Source organism: Schistocerca nitens, chromosome 4 (genome assembly GCF_023898315.1).
Source record: "Schistocerca nitens isolate TAMUIC-IGC-003100 chromosome 4, iqSchNite1.1, whole genome shotgun sequence".
Lineage (NCBI taxonomy): Eukaryota > Metazoa > Arthropoda > Insecta > Orthoptera > Acrididae > Schistocerca > Schistocerca nitens.
The window spans coordinates 623,787,955-623,812,038 of NC_064617.1; the positions used below are offsets into that span (position 1 = coordinate 623,787,955).

Here is a 24,084-nt window from a genome sequence, read left to right on the forward strand (position 1 = left end):
ACGAAACTAGGTGATAGTTACACATACGTCGTTGTATTTAGATACGAAGAGTGGAAGTCAAATATTCTTAGGCACATTTGTTTTGTCAAGAAACAACATTTCAATCCTGTTGTATCCCCGGTATTATCCCGCATATCCACAGACTTCATCCAGGAGCCAAACCATGGACAAAGCCTTTTAATCATGCGTTAGTAGATGCTACGTAGTCTTTGTGCCAAGATGTGCTTCCCTCTGTAGTTCCAAAATTTAAAAGAGACAAATGTTATCCGTTGACTACAGTTCTTCTAGCCAAACACCTGATGCTGTATTTCTGGACTTGTATTATCACCAGTAAGACGTAGTGCCTCCGTGTTAGTGGCATTGGAACCAACACTTTCTTCCTGCTGTTTTGTCGGAAACATTTTTTGGGACGGTGGTTGTGTACAAAACACAATCTGATTTCTTCCAAAGAAGAAAACGGCTACCAGCCACTATTAATAACTCTGTTTATTTAGACAAGTAGCGCTGTTACCATTCTCGAGCCGACAAGTTCATCTTCACACGACAGTTCACGTTTGTATTAATTGTTTGTTAATTACATTGATTGCTGAAAAAGTAGCCAGCAACTACTCTAACAACAAACAAATGCAATATAACCGTTAACAGCTGTCTGAAGATGAAAAATCGGTTCAAACTGATAACGGACTATTTAAGTAAATATGTAGCGTTATTACTAGTGGTGGTTGTTGTTCCCTTCTTTGCAAGAATCCAGTTGCTAAAACTTCCTTATTAGCACCTAGATCCTGTGTTTCCTGATACGGTACTTAGAACGTTCATAATAATGTATTAATTTTTCGGATTTGAGTGTTATGTTTTGCAGTGATGTGATGTTCAGCATAATTCCTTAATATCAGAATACGTTCTCAACTTTTTGGACGTAAATCAGTTATACACGGTGTTACAAAAAGGTACGGCCAAACTTCCAGGAAACATTCCTCACACACAAAGAAAGAAAATATGTTATGTAGACATGCGTCCGTAAACGCTTACTTTCCAAGTTAGAGCTGATTTTATTACTTCTCTTCAAGTCACATTAATCATGGAATGGAAACACACAGCAACAGAACGTACCACCGTGACTTCAAACACTTTGTTACAGGAAATGTTCAAAATGTCCTCCGTTAGCGATGATACATGCATCCACCCTCCGTCGCATGGAATCCTTGATGCGGTGATGCAGCCCAGGAGAATGGCGTATTGTATCACAGCCGTCCACAATACGAGCGCGAAGAGTCTCTACATTTGGTAACTGGGGTTGCGTAGACAGGAGCTCTCAAATGCCCCCATAAATGAAAGCCAAGAGGGCTGAGGTCAGGAGAGCGTGGAGGCCATGGAATAGGTCCGCCTCTACCAATCCATCGGTCACCGAATCTGTTGTTGAGAAGCGTACGAACAGTTCGAATGAAATGTGCAGGAGCTCCATCGTGCATGAACCACATGTTGTGTCGTACTTGTAAAGGCACATTTTCTAGCAGCACAGGTAGAGTATCCCGTATGAAATCATGATAACGTGCATTAGAAATGGATTAAGATATCAGACTCTTAAAATGGTATATTTTTGTAAAGTTATTGATCAAGCTTGGACAAAATATCACCTCTCATTTATATTCTTACTTCCGAGGTTATAAAGACTGGATAAAGGTGGTCTCATGAATAAACTGAATTCTACAATTCGGTTATTTACTAACGATCGTGTAACTATCGTACACAACAATGCTGATGAGATCCAGACTATATGAAGCATGCTACATTGCTGCATGTGAAATGATTAAGAAGAAAAATTAAATTATTTTCATTTCAAACCTCTATTACTGTGGTGGCTACAAATCGTTATAAACTCTGGGATGATTGAACAGATCATTGAACGTACATTGAAAACCGGAAACTTGGTGGCCACCTTCTTAATAACGTCCTGAATCGCATCTGGAACACAATTAGAAGTGACTTTGCGCGCCACTGACTCGACACGTCTTACCAGATTTTCCGAGATATGCGCCACCAGATGCCTACATGTCGTCCACGCAATTTCCTAAATTACTAGTAGGTTTGTTTTTGGACACGGAGCTGGAGACTGTAAAAGTCGCAGACATGTTCCATCCGTTTTAGATGAGGAGAGTTTGCTATACAAGACCAGCGGGAGTTCACCATCACACCCCTCAAACAACCGTAGCGCGGCTCTGCCTTTGTGACTTGGGCAGATATCCCGCTGGAAGATGCCACCACAGTCGCGGAAGTCCCCATTCGCGAGCACGTGAATTCCGCCCACAGCGTACCACTCACCCCTACAACATGTGTTCATGGCGCGATGTATATTTCGAGCCGTTGTTCTCCTAGATGACCATCAACGTAATTTTAGAAGAAGCCATTTTCGTCCACCCAGACAACACGTTTTCATCGATCCATGGTCCAATCTCGTTGATCTTATACCCACTTCAATCGTAACTGGTGTTTTTGCTGGGAGGAATGGGAATACGTACAGTTCGGCTGTTTCTGAGCCCTATATTCAAAAATATGCGTTGCACTGCGTACTCCGAAACTCTTGTGCCTGCACCAGCTCTGCTCTCAGTCACCAGGTCTGCCACAGGTCGATGTCCATCCTGCTTTACGGATCTGACAAGCCTCCAACTTACATGTTGTGTAAGGAGATGCCGGCCGGAGTGGCCTTGCGGTTCTAGGCGCTACAGTGTGGAGGCTAGCGACGGCTACGGTCGCAGGTTCGAATCCTGCCTCGGGCATGGATGTGTGTGGTGTCCTTAGGTTAGATTAATTCTAAGTTCTAGGTGACTGATGACCTCAGAAGTTAAGTCACATACTGCTCAGAGTCATTTGCACCATTTTTTTGTAATGAGATGTTGATATCCAGTGCATTGTCCGGTGTTAGTTTCATTGTTGTGCAATCACTTTTCGTAGATGCTCACGAGAGTTACAGCGAAACAGCTTGCTGTTTCCGAGGAGTTTACTCACAGCCCCAGGCCCATAAACTCATTCCTTTATGTTGTTGCCGGCCGCGGCGGTCGCAGGTTCGAATCCTGCCTCGGGCATGGATGTATCTGATGTCCTTAGGTTAGTTAGGTTTAACTAGTTCTAAGTTGTAGTGGACTATTGACCTCAGAAGTTGAGTCCCATAGTGCTCAGAGCCATTTGAACTTTATGTTGTTGCACGTACCATTCTCGTTTCACAATTGCGGTCCGTGTCGTATCTGCAACGTTTTTCCATTCATCTATGCTCTTCTTATATAATTTCTTACTTACCGTGCTACGTGCCTACAACAGCACTTGGTGGCGTTTTGCTTATCACTGGAAATACACTGGATTTCATTTTGACCACACATTTATGTGGTGCAATATGGCTAAAAAGGAAATAAGTTGCTCTTAATGAAGCTCAGCTTAAAACTGCATAGTAGGACTATCCTAAATTTTCTCCTGAATGAATACGATTACAAGAGTCCTACTCACACACCTTGAATGATCTATAATGAAATGTCTCCATTATTTAGTGTGATACTGTATTCTCCAACATGAAGTTTTCACTCTGCAGCGGAGTATTTTCTAATGTGAAACATTCTGGCAGATTAAAACTATGTGCTGGACTGGGACTCGAATCCGAAACCTTTGCCTTTTTCGGGGAAGACCTACACCAGTTTTAATCTGAATGGAAATTTCGGATGAGCACACGCTCCGGTGCAGAGTGAAACTATCATTCCGGCAACAGTCCTCAAGATTGTGTATAAGCCATGCCGCCGCGCTAGGATTTCTTCCAGAGGTAATAGACCAGCAAGTTAGGCAGGAGAACTTCTGTGAAGTTTGGAACCTAGCAGATGAAGTACTGGCGTAAGTAGACCTGTGAGGACGGGTCGCGAGTAGTGCTCGGGTAGCTCACGTGGTGGAGCACTTGCCAGCGAAAGTTCCGCGTTCGAGTTCCAGACCGACTCATAATTTTAAACTGCAAGGGAGTTACTCTCTTCTCTACTGTAAGGAAAAGTTTCTGATACCACAAGGGAATGTGATGTAGAACGAATTGCGGGTCAAGTGAATAATATGGAATGCATCGGAGAGACCATGACCATTATAACCTCAAATGAAACTGGGATATATGAAGTTGCTTAAAAATTAGACACAAGCACATTTTTGGTGCAACGGGATTAGTCGAATCCTTGAAGTTGAAAGTAACGAAGGTTGTCACCAATAACCAACTCCTCATTCATTTTAATCTTAGGATTCCTTTCCTAGTTCTGCTCAAGTGATACAATTCAAATAAAAAGTTCTAACTAAACTTGTATCCATACAGCTGAAAGTACACGACACTAGAAGCAAAAACGTCTACTAAATGCGGGCTTTCTGAGTGTGGACACTTCATCTTCGGTACCGTTAAACAAACTTCTTCTTCAAACTCTCTCCTTTCCATATTTTTAGAGATGTTAGTATGGGCTCAGAAATACATACCTTAAGAGCAACAAGCACTTGTTCATTTTCGCTGGAGTGAAACACATATGTTCTATTGAACAAGTGATCATAGCTCTTTGGGTTAGCACTTTAGAGCCCACTTTAACTAGGCAACTTTTTCTTGTTTCGGTCCAAACTACCGCCTCCCAAAATATGGAAGACAAAGAGCCTGCAGCTGAAGAGATTAGTTTCATAGCATCGAGGTTAAACAAGTGCCTATATCTCTTTCTTCAGATATTCGTTTTAGAGCCCATGTTTACTAGATCTTTTTGCTTCTAGTATTGTGTACTTTCAAATCTATGGATCTACACCATTAATTATGACACGCCTTGCATAACACAAAGAAAAGTGAACAGACAAACAAGTATATAATTTTTGTACAAATAAAAAAAAAAGGTAGAAATTGCTCTGAGCACTGTGGAACTTAAGTTATGAGGTCATCAGTCCCCTAGAACTTAGAACTACTTAAACCTAACTAAGTTAAGGACATCATACACATCCATGCCCGAAGCAGGATTCGAAACTGTGACCGTAGCAGTCGCGCGGTTCCAGACTGTAGCGCCTAGAACCGCTCGGCCACCCCGGCCGGCTTTGTGCAAATAAACATTTAATAATAATATAAGATAATTACTTTAAAATATCACAAAATAATTAAGAAAAAGAAAGAAAATGTAGAAGCAATTGATGAAGATATATCCACGTTGCATAAAATTACATACTATTGTAATATAATGAAGTTAATCATTTTAGAGTTGTATGAAATTTATTGAATACTGTAAACATATTTGATCAAATTTGGTAATTAAACAGCTTCCAGGTCAGTATGAACCTTTATTTATACGGACCAAAACGGTTTCGCAATATCAAGTAATATTCTCAGGTGGGTATCTGAACGAAATACAGAACTTACAGTCAACATTACGATTCAAAAACCAACACCAGTCCTAATAATCTAAGCTATACCACAACCACAAGTCGGTAAAACATTAAGCCAATAAATAAACGCGACTGGAAGAAGGAGGACTCAACGTTCTCTAAAAACAGCACTTTATCCGCAACAAGCGGGACGTCACGAATCAAATTCACCAACTGAAGAAGGCTGACGTGCTGAAATAGTTTTAACTTACTATTAAAGGAAAAAATAAGAAAAGTCCCAGCAAGTAACATTGATGGTGCGACATCATCCGCCCAACAATTCGTTGTATGATGTGAGTTTTTAACCGTCAGGCTATCAACGTTAATAGTTAGGACTTTTCTTATTGTTTTCCTTTCATTGTAGATTAACGCGGTTTCATCATAACAGTTTTTTCAGTTGGTGAATTTGACCCCTCACGCCCCACTTGTATTGGGTAACAGCCTTGTGTTTAGAGAAACTCGAGCCCCCCTCCCCCGTTCTTACCATCTTATTGGATTATTGGCTTAATGTTTCAGTGACATGTCAATATTTTCCAATTGGGTATCATATGGCTTATCTTATTAGGTATTATATTCGTGTTAGGATCGTTGTGTCGACTGTATGTTTTGTAAGTTGTTTCGAAGTACACACGAGGATGTGATCGGACATCACAAAACCCGTCGCTTTCCTAGGAATAAAGGTTCATGTATAGCTGTAAGGACCTTACTCGTGAAGTGTGGGTTATTTCAGCTGCGACTGCCAACAACATACTTTTGTACATTTTACCAAATTTTATTAGCATGTCAAACAGTTCAGATCATCGGAAACTAAGTTGCAGGAGGACTGGATAAACTAAAAGTACAGAAATTACCCTTAAATTACGTGACACTGGGTTTCTACTCAAGAAGATCGACGTACCTGTTCCCATCAGGGTACCGTGAAATGAAATACTCCGTAGTTTCATTCATTGTGTGAGCCAAATTCGGGCTTATCACCGCCTGTAACGACATTGTTTTGACGTAGTGTTAAAGCCATGTTTCAATATTTCCTTAGACTCCCGAAGTAACAGACTTCTTTCATCTCCCTTTTGCAAGAACGCAGTAGAGTACTTCAAATTGTCCGTTCACTACATCCTTCCTTTAGGCAAATCGTTAGCATTGTCGGCTTCTTTATTTATCTACCTCCATCGCTTTTATTATGGTTGAATCTTATTTGTCGCACATTCAACATGTGTACTAAGATATTAGCAATTTGCTGCATATTATCCTCAGTCATCAGTTCTTCAATAGATACACAGGTGTTTTGTTAGTAAGAACAAATAAGAGTACGGAACGCTACGGAGAATGTATCCACACCATGCATAAAAAGCATGAGAAACTTCCTGTTGGTTTCTGTGTCGGGTTCTTCGGCCGCCGTTCGTCTGATGATTTCTCTCACGTTTCGCCAGCTCGATTGACTGGCATTGTAAAAGTTTCACCCCCCCCCCCCCCCCCCGAAATTGCTGGTGGTGGACTGGAGCCGAGCTACCTAGCAGAGAAAGTAATAGACACTCACGACATGAAATGAGGTAAGGGAAAATTCAGAGAGCTAATTTATTTTCTGCTATGAAGCCGAAAGCGAAAACTCACCTCCGATTACCGCAAAACATTTCCGAGCACCGGCTATTGTTTTTGGAGACGTCTCAATAGCTTACTTGCTCCGGTTACACACCGCGGCGACGATAAAGTTTTTATGGCGGAACTACAGATCCACAGCGGCATCAGCAGCAAGAGTTCTTGCCGCAAAACTCTTCGTAATACCTCCTCTTCAGATCATGTGGCCGTAACTTGACGCATTTACGATTTCATAGCTTACACATAAAAGTCACTCTCTGCCATCTCTTTCTGTAAGGGTATTCGCCTTTCTCACCTACTCAACGAAGCCGTTTTGCAGGTACAGTGGCTGAACGGAAACTTTAACGCTTAGTGGTAGTAAGACGCTGATATATTGATTGTACTTTATGGATATGGACTCATGTCAATTCGATTGGTGTAAATTGCTCCAAAAGGCTTAGAAATCTCTGGACAGAATAATGTGATTCGTACAAAAATTGTTCGGCATGTCTCATCCTATGGATGTCCGCCTCGATAGGTGAGTGGTCAGCGCGACGGAATGCCGTGCAAAGGGCCCCGGGTTCGATTCCCTGCTAGGTTCGAGGTTTTTCCCCGATCAGGGACTAGCTGTTGCATTGTCTTCATCATCATCTCATACCTATCGACACGTAAGTGGCCGAGGTGGCGACAGCTAATGAGACTTGCGCCAGGAGACCGGCCTACCCGACGGGAGACCCTAGCCACACCACAATTATTTTCGTCTTGTGGATGTTGCAGTTCTTCTTATTTCCGTAGTTGCTAAGAAAATCGAAGAGGAACTCCTCTCCAGTTTTGGTGTGTCTCAGGCATTTGCTGGAGGTTCATCTCTACAGGAGAAATTCAACTATTTTTTGTTACGTTGATCTATAATCGTAATAAAGAATATTGATAACTCAATTGACAGTACAATGACGCGTCCTGTTAGCCTAGGGACATGTCCAAAAGAACAGACACCATTTCGATCGTGCAGCCATTATCAGCCAAGACACGTAGGGTTTACTACATGCAGCTACTGATTAGCATTAATTTAAATCAATGAGGAAGTTGAAAATTTGTGCCATCCCGGTGTTCGAATCCGGGTGTCATGCTTACTAGCAGGTCCTCAGACCACTGAGCCAACCGGTCTCAACGGTCATCGCAACTGCACGGACTTGCCTAGCACGCCTCGTGTCAGACTCAAATTCCCATTATACCCTCACACAATGACGTTTTGCACCTACCATTATCGTCATTACTCGGGGCGTTATGCCAATTCCGGAATATTTCGAGCATGATGTGCATCTGCACTCTATGGATCATTGGTCAGTCTTGGTTGAATTATATGCATAGAGTTCGTTCTTTCACACACCATTTTTATCCTGCAGCCATCATCAATCAAGACACAAAGAAAGGAATTACAACATGTTGCTGCTAATGGACACTGATTTAAACCAATGGGTATAGTTGAAAATTCCTGCCAAACTTGGATTCGAACTCGGGATTTCTAAGGCAGATTCTCTGGCCACTGAGCCATCCTGACACCATGGTTACCGCAACTGCACGGCTTACCATAGCAAGCGTGCACGCCATTATGGGCAGAGATGTGGTAGGGTGGTTCGTGCATTTGCGATGACCGCTATGTACGGCTGGCTCACTGGTCAGAGCATCTGCGAAGATAAGCAGGACACCCAGGCTTGAATCCCGGTCAGCAGAAATTTTCAGCTTTGATCATTGATGTAAATCAATGCCCAACAACAGCTAAATGTCGTAATTAGTTTGTCTTTTGTACATATTTGAATTTGAACTGTAGCAAATACAGCGTAGTCCTTTTTTCAATCCCTCGACTTTGTGCATTCAACTATTCATTCCAAATAAAATTTTCTTCTCCCTTTTAGCTAGATCTGTTATGTTTTGGTGAAGCGTCACGTTCATTCGTAAAGTGAGAAAGCTGTGTGTATTATTTTTTGAAAATCGTGTTAATTTTATTCAATGCATGGTCATGTTTTAGTGGTTTACCTGTTTCTGACATGACAATAGAAAAACAAAATTTATATTTCAAATTTTAATCAAGAAAAGCTCTTGGCCTCTGACATGGTGATAATTACAGCCTCTTAATTCAGCCAGGAAGGAAAACAGCAAAGGGCTGGACCAGTGGGGCTTATACACACTTCATTCACTGGCAGAATACAAATTTATTTTACAGAGTTTCAATCGCATAGCAGCCAATTAAGGCTTTTCAATTAATTGAAAGGTCAAATACTGACAAACTCATTTAAAATTCAATGACAATTTAAATAATTTATAGTGAAATTTAAAGTTAATTGTAACCAAAGAAACTTAATATTTTTAAGACAAAGACAGTCCCTACATGAGCTATAGAATGTAATAACGCAAAAGGCGTAATAAAAGCAGACGTCAGTCTAATCAATAGTACCCGAACAGTCCAGCACGCCCTCAGTTATAAAATCGTGAGTATAAAACGTGGTTTATACTTGACCGATAAAAGAGCCTCAAACCATACCCGAAAACAATGAAAAACAATTTAACACCAATACTAGGCAAGATAAATTTTAAACCCAGGAAAACACATAAATCGAAGATTTAACACCTCTTTTTCAATAACAAAATAATAATTAAGTTACAACAGATTATTATATATGTTGGGATCATAACGCAGAGGTGAAGGCCACAAGCTAACGGACACAAATTCAGAATTATTGCAAGCATGGATTTAACTTGAACGGGAACATTAAGTAGTGCAGCAGCAGTTGGAGGAAACAGAGTGAAAGAGAGACAGCGGCGAGACATGCGGAGCATATGCACTCCACCTGACGTAAACTTCATACTGACAGTTGGAGAAGGAGGGATGGGGCAGGGATGCTCTGAGAAGGCGTGAAGATGTACTGCTCACGCCTTCCAGATCAGCACCTGCTCCGTGACTACATCTCTAACAGTCAGCATGGACTAAGATGGAGTAATTGGTCCGAAGATGATATCACACAGGTCGAAGCCGGTCACCTTTTAAAATTAAAATAAATTATTTCGTATGGGCAATATCGTTTTTAATTAATATTTTAAAGGTGTTCTTTAGAGCGCTGTTATTTCTACAAAAAATTGTTTTTATCTGTTACCTAGGAACAGAAATATAACAAAGTGGCATATGAACCGCTATATGTGAATACCGCACATAACATACCAACATAAAATTTCATTTGTATTAGTAAAATGCAGAAAAGAAGACGAAGAAGGAAATTAAAAGTAAAAGAAATACCTTCCTTTCGACTTCTGTTTTTCCTAGTCCGCAGTACAGAAGGTACGTGCTACAGATCACCCTCCAGCAATACATTGCAGATTTTATAATTTGTAACCCTGAAATACGCTCTCTATACAACACCACACTACATAGCACTACACTACTGCACTTGGTATCAGAAGGAAAACTAGATTTACTCATTTTGTCAGTATTGTCAACCCCTGGAATACTGATGCACAGCTAATGATTTACAGGGACTGTGTTGCAATGGCACTCAGCGCATAAAGATTGGGAATTGCCTGTCAGCTTCTCAGGACACACTTCCTGATACACCGCGACGCTCATCTCTTCGCTCATTCCCGAAGGTCGGTGCAGATGGATGGTCTGCCATGGTGCATCTCGTTATCATATGTGTCCCCTCTTCTTGGTTGTCTGTCGCCCTCGTAGGCTTCGGATTCGTAAGCTGAAAAATTTCTGGTAAGTTCCTGTGGGACCAGACTGCTGAGGTCATCGGTCCCTAGCCTTACACACTGCTTAATCCAACTTTAACTTACGATAAGGACAACACACACACACATGGCCGAGGGAGGACGCGAACCTCCGACGGGGTGAGCCGCGCTAACCGTGGCAAGGCGCCGTTGGGCGCGCGGCTACCCCGCGTGACTCGTAAGCTGATATTTTCGCTGTAGCAAGTCCAGCATGTGCCACAGATCCTCATCCCTCATTACGTGATAGACAAATCTATTTCCAAAGGTGTTCCAGCCCAGTCGTAGTCTGTAACATCTTGACTAATCGCATACTCCCAGATGATATAGTCCAAGATGCATATCGTCCACATACGCAAGTGACTGTAAGTACCTAGGATGTGGACCATGTCCCTACTGTTAGTTTACTGCTCACTTGGTCGAAGAAAAATGTGATGTTCTTGATCTTTCTTCCAAGTGCAGAAAAGAACAGCGATGTTTTCCCCACTGTTTCTGTTTGTCTCGAAATTCTGTCCATTCTCTTTCAGTGCTAACTTTCATTTTCTTTTTCAGCTTCCCCTTGTGGTTAGTATCTCCTTCACCTAATAACATTGGCGCGACGAGACAAAGATGTATACAAGGGTGACAACTTGCAGGAAAACATACCATTTAATCAATCTGAATGGTGTATAACACATAATGGATGTTACTCTGGAAGTTTTATTATCAATAGTTATTATTATTATTAACCTGGTGGAAGTTTAATGTCAAAAATTATTATTATAACAACGAATGTACGGAAATGAGTAAAAATCTACCTCTGACAATATTATTCTTATCTATACTTTCTCTTCAAAAATTGTTGGGCTTTCTATTGAAACTTTATTATCGTTATCATAAAATCTGATATGTAGCCGTACAACTAGTATTTTGAAAACCATTATTCTCTGATGTACGTATTCAAACATTATCTGGAACTTCCTACTATCGGATATGTCAGTACTCTGACAGAGAACAAAAAACAGAAATTAATTACCCTTCGTATAAATCATGAAAAATCAATTCCCTTAAAATATTCTCAAATATGTCCTAATAGTTATACCGTAATGCCCCTGCACGCACAACAGACAATTTACCTCGTCCTGCCACTGCATAACAATTATACATCCAGAAACAAGCTACATTAATTCAAAAGAAATACTGCGAACCATGCACAGTGCAATGCATGGTCACAACGCCTTTTTCTGTTTTAAGAAAACGGAATGATCAGGAAGGGTATAGTCAACAAAGCCTAAGCAGAGTAAAAAGTGAAAGGAATCAATGAAAACTTTTAAATAACTATATTCTGAAAATTTATGGTTCACACACTGATCAACTATACTCAAACCTTTCTTTTCCTTGGACAGTCTGAACAGCAGAAACTTTCATTATCGTACAACATCTTCAACCAATAATCACGTATCCGGTCACAACAAAGATACGGATATGACTTTCAATGTACGGATACGTAAATCTGGCAAACTTCCTCCATTGTGCAAGGAAGCAATTACGTGCAGCAAAAAGGCAAATTACCAAAAATCCCCGAGGTCAATTCCAAGGCATCAATTCACAGTTTTTAACTTTTTCTTATGTGGATTAAAATATACCTTTTCCGGACGGGGGCATCATAGCGTTGGACGCTTTTTTACTATCATTCTTTGTAACAACTTCACCTCTACATCTGTTCCCTAAGAATAAAAATATTCACTATTCTCGGCAAGGTTTGATTCTCTTTTTATTATTATGTACTCTGTTGTGTCTAGACAAGACAGCCTAGACACAATGAGAGGAAGCCGAAAGGCACGCGCTAAGCTAAAGCAGGATGGCGTGAGGTCTGAAACAGGATACGTAATGAATGCTATAAAGAAAAGTACGTAGCTTTTTGAATACTTAACTTTAATCCATTCTTGTGGTACATCTGGAAATTGTGGCGATACAAGTGAGACTCTGTAGATACATGCAATGTTGCTAATGGCGCCTTGCTAGGTCGTAGCCATTGACTTAGCTGAAGGCTATTCTATCTGCTCTGCAAATGAGCGAGGCTTCGTCAGTGTGCATCGCTAGCGACGTCGTCCGTACAACTGGGGCGAGTGCTAGTAAGTCTCTCGAGACCTGCCGTGTGGTGGCGCTCGGTCTGCGATCACTAACAGTGGCGACACGCGGGTCCGACATGTACTAATGGACCGCGGCCGATTTAAAGCTACCACCTAGCAAGTGTGGTGTCTGGCGGTGACCCCACATACTCATCTCTTTTTCTCCTTGCAGCTTGTCATAGTAAGATGCAGTTTCTTAGATCACGCCATTAAATTTTGCATACACATGTTTCTTACGTCGGTAATTTGCAGTGGCGATGTATGGAGGATTCTGGTAATTTCATCAAACACTGATGACGAGTGGCAACAGTAATGTATAAATTACTATTTTTGATACGTGTATTCGTGTTCAATAAATAGATTTTGTATAGCAGGCTGTACATGGAAGAACGTATAACGTTTTTTGTCTGTATATATTATGAGCTAATCGTGACCGTCCACAAGTTTCCGGTAAGTACAGACCACCTTGCTGACACGTTTTCACGCACACTGACCTATTCTCCCTCGTTGCTGCAGATCGTGTGCGGCATCTCGGCCATGGTGATGGGTACGGTGACGTTCATCGAGGAGCGCGGAGCCCTGAACCTCGGATTGGGAATTCCCGCCGGCGCAGCCACCGTGGCCGCTGCAGGTGAGCCAAGGTGCTTCAAGGTCTGTGCCAGCTACTGTTTTCAAGACGGTGAGTGCGTACTCGCCCATAGAGAATCAAGCTGAGCCCAAACACGATTATATGTTCGTTGCATTGCCGTACTAGATGTTCAGGAGATTATCGAACATTTTCGTATCCGAGATATCAGTATGGAAATGCTGTTTCGGCATTTGTCAAACTCTGTCGAGGTGTTCGTTATGCAAAGGGTGTTCAGTGGGTAAAATTTCATTCCATTCAGCGCTGCTATCCATCATCGGCATCAGTATAAGATTTTTCTTACATGGACACGAATACAATCTTGCATATGTTGTGACATGGTGGCAAACGGCTTCTGAATGCTATCTTCCCGCCGGCCTCTGTGGACGAGCGGTTCTAGGCGCTTCAGTCCGGAACCGCGCTGCAGCTGCGGTCGCAGGTTCGAATCCTGCCTCGGGCAGGTGTGTTATGTCCTTAGGTTAGTGAGATTAAAGTAGTTCTACGTCCAGGAGACTGATGACCTCAGATGTTAAGTCCCATACTGCTTAGAGCCATTTGATCAAATTTTGAGCTATCTTCCGGAGTTTATACTATGCCTGAAAAGCGTGAACGACTTCTGGCTGGAAGTTGATGTGAAATTAAAAGTTTCCTCATCGCGTTCCAACGTGCCTCAAGAACGACCAATCAGGACATGCTGTAGACCAATCAAGAATCTATTCATACCTGAAGATGATTTTGGTGTGAACTGATATTTTAAATCTTTAATTACCCTGCGGGAATATGTAGTTCTGGCCCCTGCTCACGAATGGTATGTCAACAAGGGTTTACTATTCTTGTCAGATATTGCGACCATCCAGCCTCCCAACAATAGTTACCTATGAGCACTGTTGTCACATTCAGCTGCTGCGCATACAATAATTCCTAAACATGGAAGGATATGTATCTCGACAATCACTGTTTTCTACGTCCGTTCACTAGGTCGTCCAACGACGCTCTGACGGCGATCTGATAGCCGCAAAACGAAGCAAGAGTCATTGGTAGGCATCACAGGACGCCGCTCAATGCCCTAGTTGAATCTGGCTCAACACTATGATAATGGACGTATCCCATCTCTAGATCTTAGTCAGCTGATAATCTACCCTTCCTCACGGGTCGTGGTGACACCTTGCCTGTAATCTCTGCTGGATATTAGCTGTAGTTCTCCAGTTCGTCAGAGGTATTCCAACTGCTCGACTGTATTCTCAATGGGTAGCCTTCCTGAAAGGACGACTGCCTACACTCGTCGCCCTCTCTGTTGCCTCGAGAGCGTCTCGTCGCCACTCGTCCTACAGTCGTCTGTGCCGTTTGTACGTCGTACCTATACTATGCTCACTCGTGCTAATGAATTAATCCCTTCGAAGTTCGAAAGGTAGCCTTAAGCTACAAGTGTACGCTCTCTAGGTATGTTGCGTTGCGATCTTCATCTGATATATTACAGGAATGTTGAAGACACCCATTAGTCACTATGTACTCACACTGTTCTTCAGGCGTAGTAGTGAAATTTATCGGTACTGGAAACGGTCAAAACGAGCTCCAATAAAGAAGGAATTTCTGATTAATGATAGGAGACGGATTTAGAGAAGTGAAAGTTACTGAGGTTTACTGAATGTCAAGATAAACTCTTGAAAACAGGTATTTGACATCAGTAACCCAAACAAGAATCAACTGCACGGTTGTACTGTGTTCTCTTGAATTACACGGTTCTTAGCAAAAAGATTAATTCCTGAAATATTGGCTGCTCAAGTAAATGCTATTTTCGATTTCATGTAGAACACTGGTTAATAACCGGCCGTGGTGGCCGAGCGGTTCTAGGCGCTCAGTCCGGAACCGCGCGACTGCTACTGTCGCAGGTTCGAATCCTGCCTCGGGCATGGATGTGTATGATGCCCTTAGGTTAGTTAAATAGTTCCAAGTTCTCGGGGACTGATGACCACAGCTCGTAAGTCCCATAGTGCTCAGAGCCATTTGAACCACTGGTTAATAAAGATAACAACTTCTTTAAAAAATTCCATATAGTGTTAAGTATCCTAATGGTCTTTTACAAATCACAATGAGCATTGAACAACTACGCTCTAAACACACTAGAGTAAGGCAGAAAATTTGTAAAGCTTTTCCTGTCATTAGTGAGCGTATATAACGATTTAAAAACCATATAAATATATACTCAGAATTTAAGCATGATAAATAAAAGCAATTTACTTTTGGCCAATCTGTTTTTCAAAACTTCAGACAACGTTACTCTTCCTCTCTGACTTTACATGAGCAAGACAGAAAATTGAACATAATTTGTCAAATTATCAGTCGTCAGCTACAGTGGGATAAGAATCCTACTTTCTTGACTGTCGGATTCTACCTGTACAGAGTAGAACTCTAATACTCTTTACTTTTGCGAGCACACTCGGAGAAAATATCGCTTGGCTGGTTGTTAAACCTGCCGGTTCCCCCAGTTTCAGGTACCGTCTGTCTTAGAACGTAGTGAACGTCAGCTGCTCTATCCTCTGTCCGCAATGATGCCTTACCAATCCACGCACAGTGATGTAGGATAATCGAGCAGCAACTAACGGATCCAACTTCCGTCCCAGAATTGTCAACCTCGCCACCAGTTGCCGTGTGCACCGCACAGTCTAGGTAGAGTGGAATTCGATAGTAGGAATAGGAAGAGAAGGAAAAGTATAGGATGACTAAGGAATGGGTGTAAGGAATGAACGAGGAAGCCGCCTGGTAGAATTTTGCACATAGCATAACTTATTCACAGCTAACACTTGATTTAAGAATCATGAAAGAAGGTTCTATACGTCGAAGAGGCCTGGAGACACTGGAAGGTTTCAGACTGACTATAAAATGGTAAGACAGAGATTTAGGAACCGCGTTTTAAATTGTAAGACGTTTCCAGGGGTAAGATGTGGACTCTGCATTCCGTTTGTTGGTTATGAACTGTGAAACATGGTTCAAACGGCTCTGAGCCCTATGGGACTTAACATCTGAGGTCATCAGTCCCCTAGAACTTAGAACTACTTAAACCTAACTAACGTAAGGACATCACACACATCCATGCCCGATGCAGGATTCAAACCTGCGACCGTAGCGGTCGCGCGGTTCCAAACTGAAGAGCGTAGAACTGCGGTCGGCCAACTGTAAAATAAAACTCAAGAAACTGCAAAAAGGTAGAAATTTAAGGAGATGAGACCTGGATAAACTGAAAGAAGGGGAGGTTGCAGAGAGTTTCAGAGAGAGAGCACTAGGGAACGATCGGCAGTAACAGGGGAAATACATATAATATAAGAAGAATGGGTAGGTCTGAGAGATGAAATAGTGAAGGCAGCAGAGGATCAATTAGGTATAAAAAGACGAGGGCTAGTAGTAATCCTTGGGTAACAGAAGAGATATTGAATTTAAATGATAAAAAAAGATAATACAAAAATGCAGTAAATGAAGCAGGCGAAAAGTAATACAAATGTCTCAAAAATCTGACTGTCAGGAAATGCAAAATGGTTAAGCAGGGATTAGTAGAGGACAAATGTAAGGATGTACAGGCTTATATCACTAGGGGTATGATAGATACTGCCTACAGGAAAATTAAAGAGACCTACGAAGAAGAGGGAATTACCTATATGAATGTCAAGAGCTGAGATGGAAAACCAGTCCTAAGCAAAGAAGGGAAAGCAGAAAGGTGGAAGGAGTATAGAGAGGGTCTATACAAAGGTGATGTATTAGAGGGCAATATAATGGAAATGGAAGAAGAGGTAGACAAAGATGAAATGGAGGACAGGATACTGCGTGAAGAACTTCATAGAGTTCTGAAAGACCCAAGCCGAAACAAGGTCCCTGGAGTAGAGAACATTCTATTAGAACTGCTGATAGCGTTGCTAGAGCCAGCCATAGCAAAACTCTACTACCTGGTACAGCAGGATGTATGAAAGAGGCGAAATAACCTCAGGTTTCAAGAATGCAGTAATTCTAATCCCAAAGCAAACAGGTGTTGACATATGTAAAAATTACTGAACTATCAGTTTAATAGGTTACAGCTGTAAAATACTAACACGAATACTTTACAGACGTACGGCAAATCTAGTAGAATCCAATCTGAGGGACCCGTTCCGATTCCGTAGAATCGTGACCCTATGACTGATCTTAGAAGATAGATTAACGTAAGGCAGACCTACGTTTCTAGCATTTGTAGACTTAGAGGAAGCTTTTGACAATGTTCACTGGAACACTCTCTTTCATTTTCTGAAGGTGGCGCGGGTAAAACACAGAGAGCGAATGGATATTTACAGAGCGTACATGGGGTTCGGTTGGGTTCTTTGGAAGAAGACACCAAACTGCGAGGTCATCGGTCTCATCGGATTAGGGAAGAACGGGAAAGGATGTCGGCCGTGCCCTTTCGTAGTAACCATCCCAGCATTTTCCTAGAGCGATTTAGGGAAATTACGGAAAACCTAAATCTGGATTGCCGGACGAGGGATTGAATCGTGGATATTTACAATTTCTACAGAAACCAGATGGTAGTTGTAAGGTTAGAGGGGGATGAAAGGGAGCAGTGGTGGGGAAGGGAGTGATACAGGATTTTAGCCTATCACCGATGCCATTCAATCTGTCTATTGAGCAAGTAATAAACGAAACAAAGGAAAATTTGGAATAGTAGTTAAGATCCATGGAGAAGATATAAAAACGTTGAGGTTTGCTGAAGACACTGTAATTCTGTCACAGACTGCAAAGGACGTGGAAGAGTAGCTGAACGGAATGGACAGTGTCATGAAAGGATGATATGAGATGAATATCAACAATAGCAAAACAAGGACAACGGGTTAGATTAGAAAATGAGACAATTAAAGTAGTAGATAAGTTTTGCTATTTCGGGAGCATAATAACTGATGATGGTCGAAGTAGAGAGGTATAAAATGTATACTGGCTATGACAAGAAAAGCGTTTCTGAATAAGAGAAATTTGTTAAATCAAGTACAGATTTGAGTGTTAAGAAGTCTTTTCTGAAAATATTTGTATGTAGTGTAGCCGTGTATGGAAGCGAAATATGGATGATAAATAGATTAGACCAGAAGAGAATAGAAGCTTTCGAAATGTGGTGCTACAGAAAATTGCTGAAGATTAGATAACGAGTCACGTAACTAATGAGGAGGATTTGAACAGAATTGGGGAGAAGAGGAGTGTGTGGCACAACTTGAGTAGAATAAGGGATCGGTTTATAGGGACACATTCTGAGGCATCAAGGAATCACCAATTTAGTAATGAAAGGAAGCGTGTAGTTTAAAATCGTATACGGTGACCTACAGACGAATACAGCAAGCAGATACAGAAGGATGTAGGTTGCAGTAGTTACTAGGAGGTCAAAGGTTTGCGGAGGTTACAGGAGCATGGAGAGCTGCATCAAGCCGGTCTCTGGATTGATGACCACTACAACAATCTGGTGCCGCGCGTCGGAGAATTTGAATCCGCGCCAGACGTCATGGACGTCGAAGACCCATAGAGGTCTCTGCACCATCGCGCCGTAATCTGTGACGGCGCGTGCCTCCTGGCCCACTTTTAGTGTGAGGGCGCCACAGTGGGACTTATGGTCCCAGCGGCCAATAGCGGTGCCCCCGATAAGGTACTTAAGCGCCTGCCTCGCGCTCAGCCAGCCCTATCTAGAGGGTTGGATCCCCTCCTTCGAAAGCGTCACATTGCAAAGCCTGGGCTACTCTCAGGGTGGAATCTCCGTCTTCGAAGATTGTGTCTGTCTGTCAGTCTGTCTGTCTTTCTGCCCGCCCGCCGCTTGCTGCTGTAGCTGTTCCTCCGTCTGCCTGCCTGCTCGCTGTCCATTGCCGCCGCCGCCGCCACCGCCGCCGCCGCCGCCTGCTGTCCGTCCGTCTGTCCGTCGCCGTTCGCCTGCTATGAGTACTCCCACCTCCACTGTCATCTACACCTCCCCCTCCCCCTCTCCCACAATCACTTCCTGGAGTGCCGCCCCTGGCCTACCTCCTTACACCTCTCCTCCCATTCCCCCACTTACCCATCCTCTGTCTCCTCCCCTGCTGTATACCCACACCTCTACACGCTTCCTACAGCCTCCACACCCTCAACAGCTCCCACTACTAACCCCGCACTCACGTACGCCTCTGTTGCCACCTCTGCTGCCGCCCGTCAGGTGGTCGGCTTCCCCTCTCTCACCCAACCCATCGCTTCGTCATATGCGTCTCCCGCACGCATCACGTCGCGCCGAGCCACCGTCGCCATCACTGAACCTCCTGGCGCCTCAACTACGCCACAGGGATCTGCCACCTGCCACCTCCCTCTCCTCCCTGACCCTCTCCCCTCCTCCAAGCTTCCAGTCTCTTAAAAACCCCAAAAGCACGTCATTACCGACTCTGCTCCCGCCTCTTCCCACAAACGTCAACACCACCTCCCCCTCCTCCTAACGTTTCCACAGACACCACCCCTCCTCCAGCCAACCACCATACCTTGGCCGCCACCCGCCACACCTTTGTCCTGTCAATGCCCGATCCTAAGTTCCTCGACACTCGTACCCTCACCGTGGAGATACGAAAGTACGTACCTGGTGCTCCCATCTCCCAAATAATTCCCCGCAAGGACTCAGTCCTTATCGAGTCCCCGTCCCCATCCTTTCACACAGACCTCCTGCGAAAACTCCCACGAGTTATGTTTGGCCCCCACGCCTCTCTGAGACCCTTCCTTTTCTCATCCACTCCTTGTCAGTCCCAGACTCCCCATCGCCCCCCCCCACCTACACCGCTGTGATCACCAAGCTCAGCCCGGTGATCACAGAGGATGAAGTGTTGGCAGAACTGAACTCCCACCCGGACTTGGAAATCCGCTCTGCCTGCCGTGTCCACAATGCCTCTGGTCCCACCTACCTCATGCAGGTATTCTCTGAGTTCACACTATCCATTGACCATCTCCTCACCCAGGGTGCCCTGATATACCACCGTCGAATCCTCCAAATCCCCTCCCCAATCCTACCGTTGCCAGCAGTGCCTGATGTACAACGACCACCTGACTCCCAAATGCACCTCTTCCCCCTTACCCAGTGTGGCTTCCGACCCTCCTTCTCTGCTGAAGACCATCTCCTCAACCTCGTTCACCTTCTGTCCTTCCAGCTCAACTCCCGTCGCTCTGCCATTTTTGTTTCCCTTGACCTCCAAAATGCCTATGACCGTGTATGGCATCCCGGTCTCCTCTTTAAACTCCAAACCTACGCCCTGCCTATCAATTTTGTCCGTCTGGTCGCTTCCTTCCCCTCGCACCAACCTCCCTATGTCACACTCCACAACACCAACTCCCGTATCTTTTATCCCATGGCTGGCGTCCCCCATGGTTCTGTCCTCTCCACTCTCCTTTATCTCTTGAGCACGGCTGATATGCCAAAGCCACTCCCACCGGTCCACCTTCTCCAATATGCTGATGACACCGCCTTCCTGGCTCTCTATCCTACCCCTCAACGGTCCCAACATACCCTCCAAACCCACCTTAACCAGTTCACCACTTGGTGTAACCAGTGGTTCCTCCGTCTCAACCCCTCCAAACCCCAGGCAATCATCATAGGCCACGCCACTCGCTCTTTTCGCCTCCATGTTTTCTACCTCACCCATTATGGTCGTCCCATCCAGCTCACCCCCACCCTGAAATACCTTGGCCTCACCCTCGACCGACACTTCACCTTGACCCCTCATCTCCAGACTGTCCAGCAGAAAGCCCATTCCCGCCTCCGCCTTATGAAACTCCTGTCTGGCCAGACATGGGGATTGCATCCTTCTACCATCCTCCATACCTACAAATTCCTCATCCGTCCTATCCTCTGTTATGCCAGCGTTGCTTGGATCTCCGCCCCCACCCACTTTTATAAGGCCCTCCAAATTCTTGAACGCCATGCGCTCTGCCTTGCCTTCCATATCCACATTCTTTCCCCCACACGGCTCCTGTATGAAATGATCCCCTTCCCCCACCTCCTCCTGTTCCTCCAACATCTCCACATCCTTTACATTGTCCACAGGCTTGATCCCCCCACCCTCTGGTTTCCTCCTTCCTCTCCACCCCGCATTCGTTGCCGCGCCGCTATCGCTGTATCCCTCCCTCTCTCCATCTCCACACCCTCCATCTCCTTCACCAGGGCAATTTCCAACACCTCCCCCTCCCGGATGACGAACTTCGCCGTGACATCTGCCCTTCCTACTATAACGTGGCCTTGTTCCCCCCCCCCCTCCGCAGGGGCCCCTTTTTCCTCTCCCCTCCTTTTCCCAGAGCGGATTTTCCTCCTTCCCCCCCCTGAGACCCTGCATCCAATACTTGCCTCTTTCCTTCCCACGTCATTCCATACCTGGCCCTCTTCAGCGCCTCCCCCCCCCTGCTCATCTCCTCCCTCTCTTCCCCTCTCTCCCTTCTTCCGGTCTCCTCATCTCCTTGTGCCTGGCTGATCCTCTGTTTTAATCATCGTCAGTGTGCCACATCGGTGTTGTGTTTAGTGCTGTTTCTCCTTTGCGTGAAGAGGTGTGATTTTAATTGTGTACTGCCTTGAGATATTCGTCGTCAGTGTTTATGTGCTACGCCATCCGTCGATACCTTTTATGCTCCAGTCATACTGTGCCTGGTGTTCTTTTAACTGTCGCAGTGTGTGGCTTTTTGTGTGTGCTACTTTTAAACAGTTTTTTATCTCCATTTTACAGTCACCCCGTTTTTTGTCTATTGCCTTTCATGATGTTCCCCCTTTTTTATCTCTATTCTCTCCTTCCTTATTTTTCAATGTCTTCTATTGTTTGTTCTATGTCTTTCGGCTGAAGAGCAGCGCATATACAATACAATAAAGAAAAAAAATGGAAAAAAAAGCTCAGCCAGCCAGTCCAATCTCGCGTAGGTGGGTTTACACCTCGCTTCGTGCTAGACAGCTTACTTCCTTGTTCTGCGTGCGAGTGGACATGTTTGTTTCCTTGTGACACCGTTGTTCGATCTTGTTGTATTCGTTCTCTCCTTCGTTGGTCGTGTCTGTCCTCTCCCGTTGTGTTGTAGTTCGCAGGCCTCTCCCACCGCACTTTCCGTCATTGCTACCCCGCGACCATCCTGGTTGGAGTTACAACATTTTGGCGACGAGGTAAACAGTGGTTGTTGTTGGTTTGAGGCGAAGTTGGTCTGTTGATGGAGCAACAGCAGCAGCTCATGCAGCAGCAGCAGCAGCTCCAGTTGGACATCTTACAAAAGTCGATGCAGTTGCTAATGGACAAAGTCGATTCCCGGGACGCGTTACCGCACCAGCTTCAGAGTCGTCGGGAGTCCAATGCTTTCCTGCGTCCACTGTCGTTTCTACCATTTAATAACGCTAAAGAGAACTGTGAAACCTACTTACATCGGCTGATTCGACATTTGACGGCTTTTCAAGTCATGGACGACTCCTTGCAGCGGTCGTTGCTTTGTCTTGGGCCCCTCCAGACACATTCTTTCTTCTCCGCAAGTTGGCACCATTGTCCGATCCTGTGTCTCTCGCTTAGCAGGAGATCTGCCTTGTGCTGACAAACTATTACTACCATGTAGTCGCCTCTCAGCTGGAGTTCCACAGACATCATAAACAGCCGGGTCAATCGTGTCGTTCCTGGGTCAAGGACTTGCAGGGTCTCCGCCATCGATGTGATTTCACGTGCACCAATCAGCAGTGTAAGGCTTCGTATGTGGACTCTCTTATCCGGGATGTGGTGGTTCAGCTGACTCCGGCCCTGAGGTCCATACTGCGGCGTTGAAACTCGAAAACCCCTCCTTGGAAGATATTCTCCGCATTGCCCACTTGTTTGAAATTGCTCAATCGGCTAACGAGCGTCTTATGCCGCGACCGTCGAGGGGTGTCGGTCGACACTGGGACCACTGTCTCCCTGATTAACATGGCAACACATACACAGCTGGGCTCTCCTGCGTTGTCACCTCCCTATCGCCGTTTGGTCGCCAATGGAGACGGTTCCATTCCCCTTCGTGGGCAGTTCGCCGTCCAGGCGACGTACAAGCGTGTTCCACGGCTCCTTACCCTCTTTGTCGTCGACCATACGTCGATTTCGAATATTTTTGGCCTGGATTGGTTTCAACTGTTTGGCTTTACAATTTCCGACGAAGTTAAGGTCGTTTTCACGGCTGTTCCCATTCAGGAATTGGACGATTTGTGCTCTGCTTCCGCGTCGTTGTTTGCACCGGATCTCGGATGTGCTTCCGGCTTTCAGGCGCACATCACCCTACGGCCAGATGCACAGCCTCGCTTTTTCCAGGCCCGGCCTATTCCGGTGGCCTTACAGCCAGCGGTCAACCACGAACTTGATCGGCTCCAGGCCGCTGGCGTGCTGGAACCTGTAACTTACAGTACATGGGCGACACCACTGGTGGTCATACGGAAACCCAATAGGTCCCCTCGGCTGTGTGGGGACTTCGGCGCTACAGTCAATGCTCAGTCCCTCGTTGACACTTACCCCATTCCCTGACAGGAAGACATTCTTGCCAAGCTTGCCGGGGGAGAGCATTTTTCCAAGATCGACCTGGCTGAGGCATACCACCAGTTGCACTTGGATGCCGAATCTCAGAACATCATGGTTATCAACAAGCCTT

The 24,084-nt window shown here is 44.5% G+C and overlaps 1 protein-coding gene across 1 annotated transcript in view; it reads left to right on the forward strand.

The window, feature by feature from the left end:
• The window catches only part of LOC126252475 (uncharacterized), a 340,371-nt gene that overhangs the window by 304,322 nt on the left and 11,965 nt on the right, over window positions 1-24,084 (forward strand). Inside the window, exon 4 of the mRNA XM_049953369.1 lies at window positions 13,353-13,467. Coding sequence (XP_049809326.1) covers window positions 13,353-13,467 — 115 coding nt within the window. The remainder of the gene's footprint in view (window positions 1-13,352; window positions 13,468-24,084) is intronic.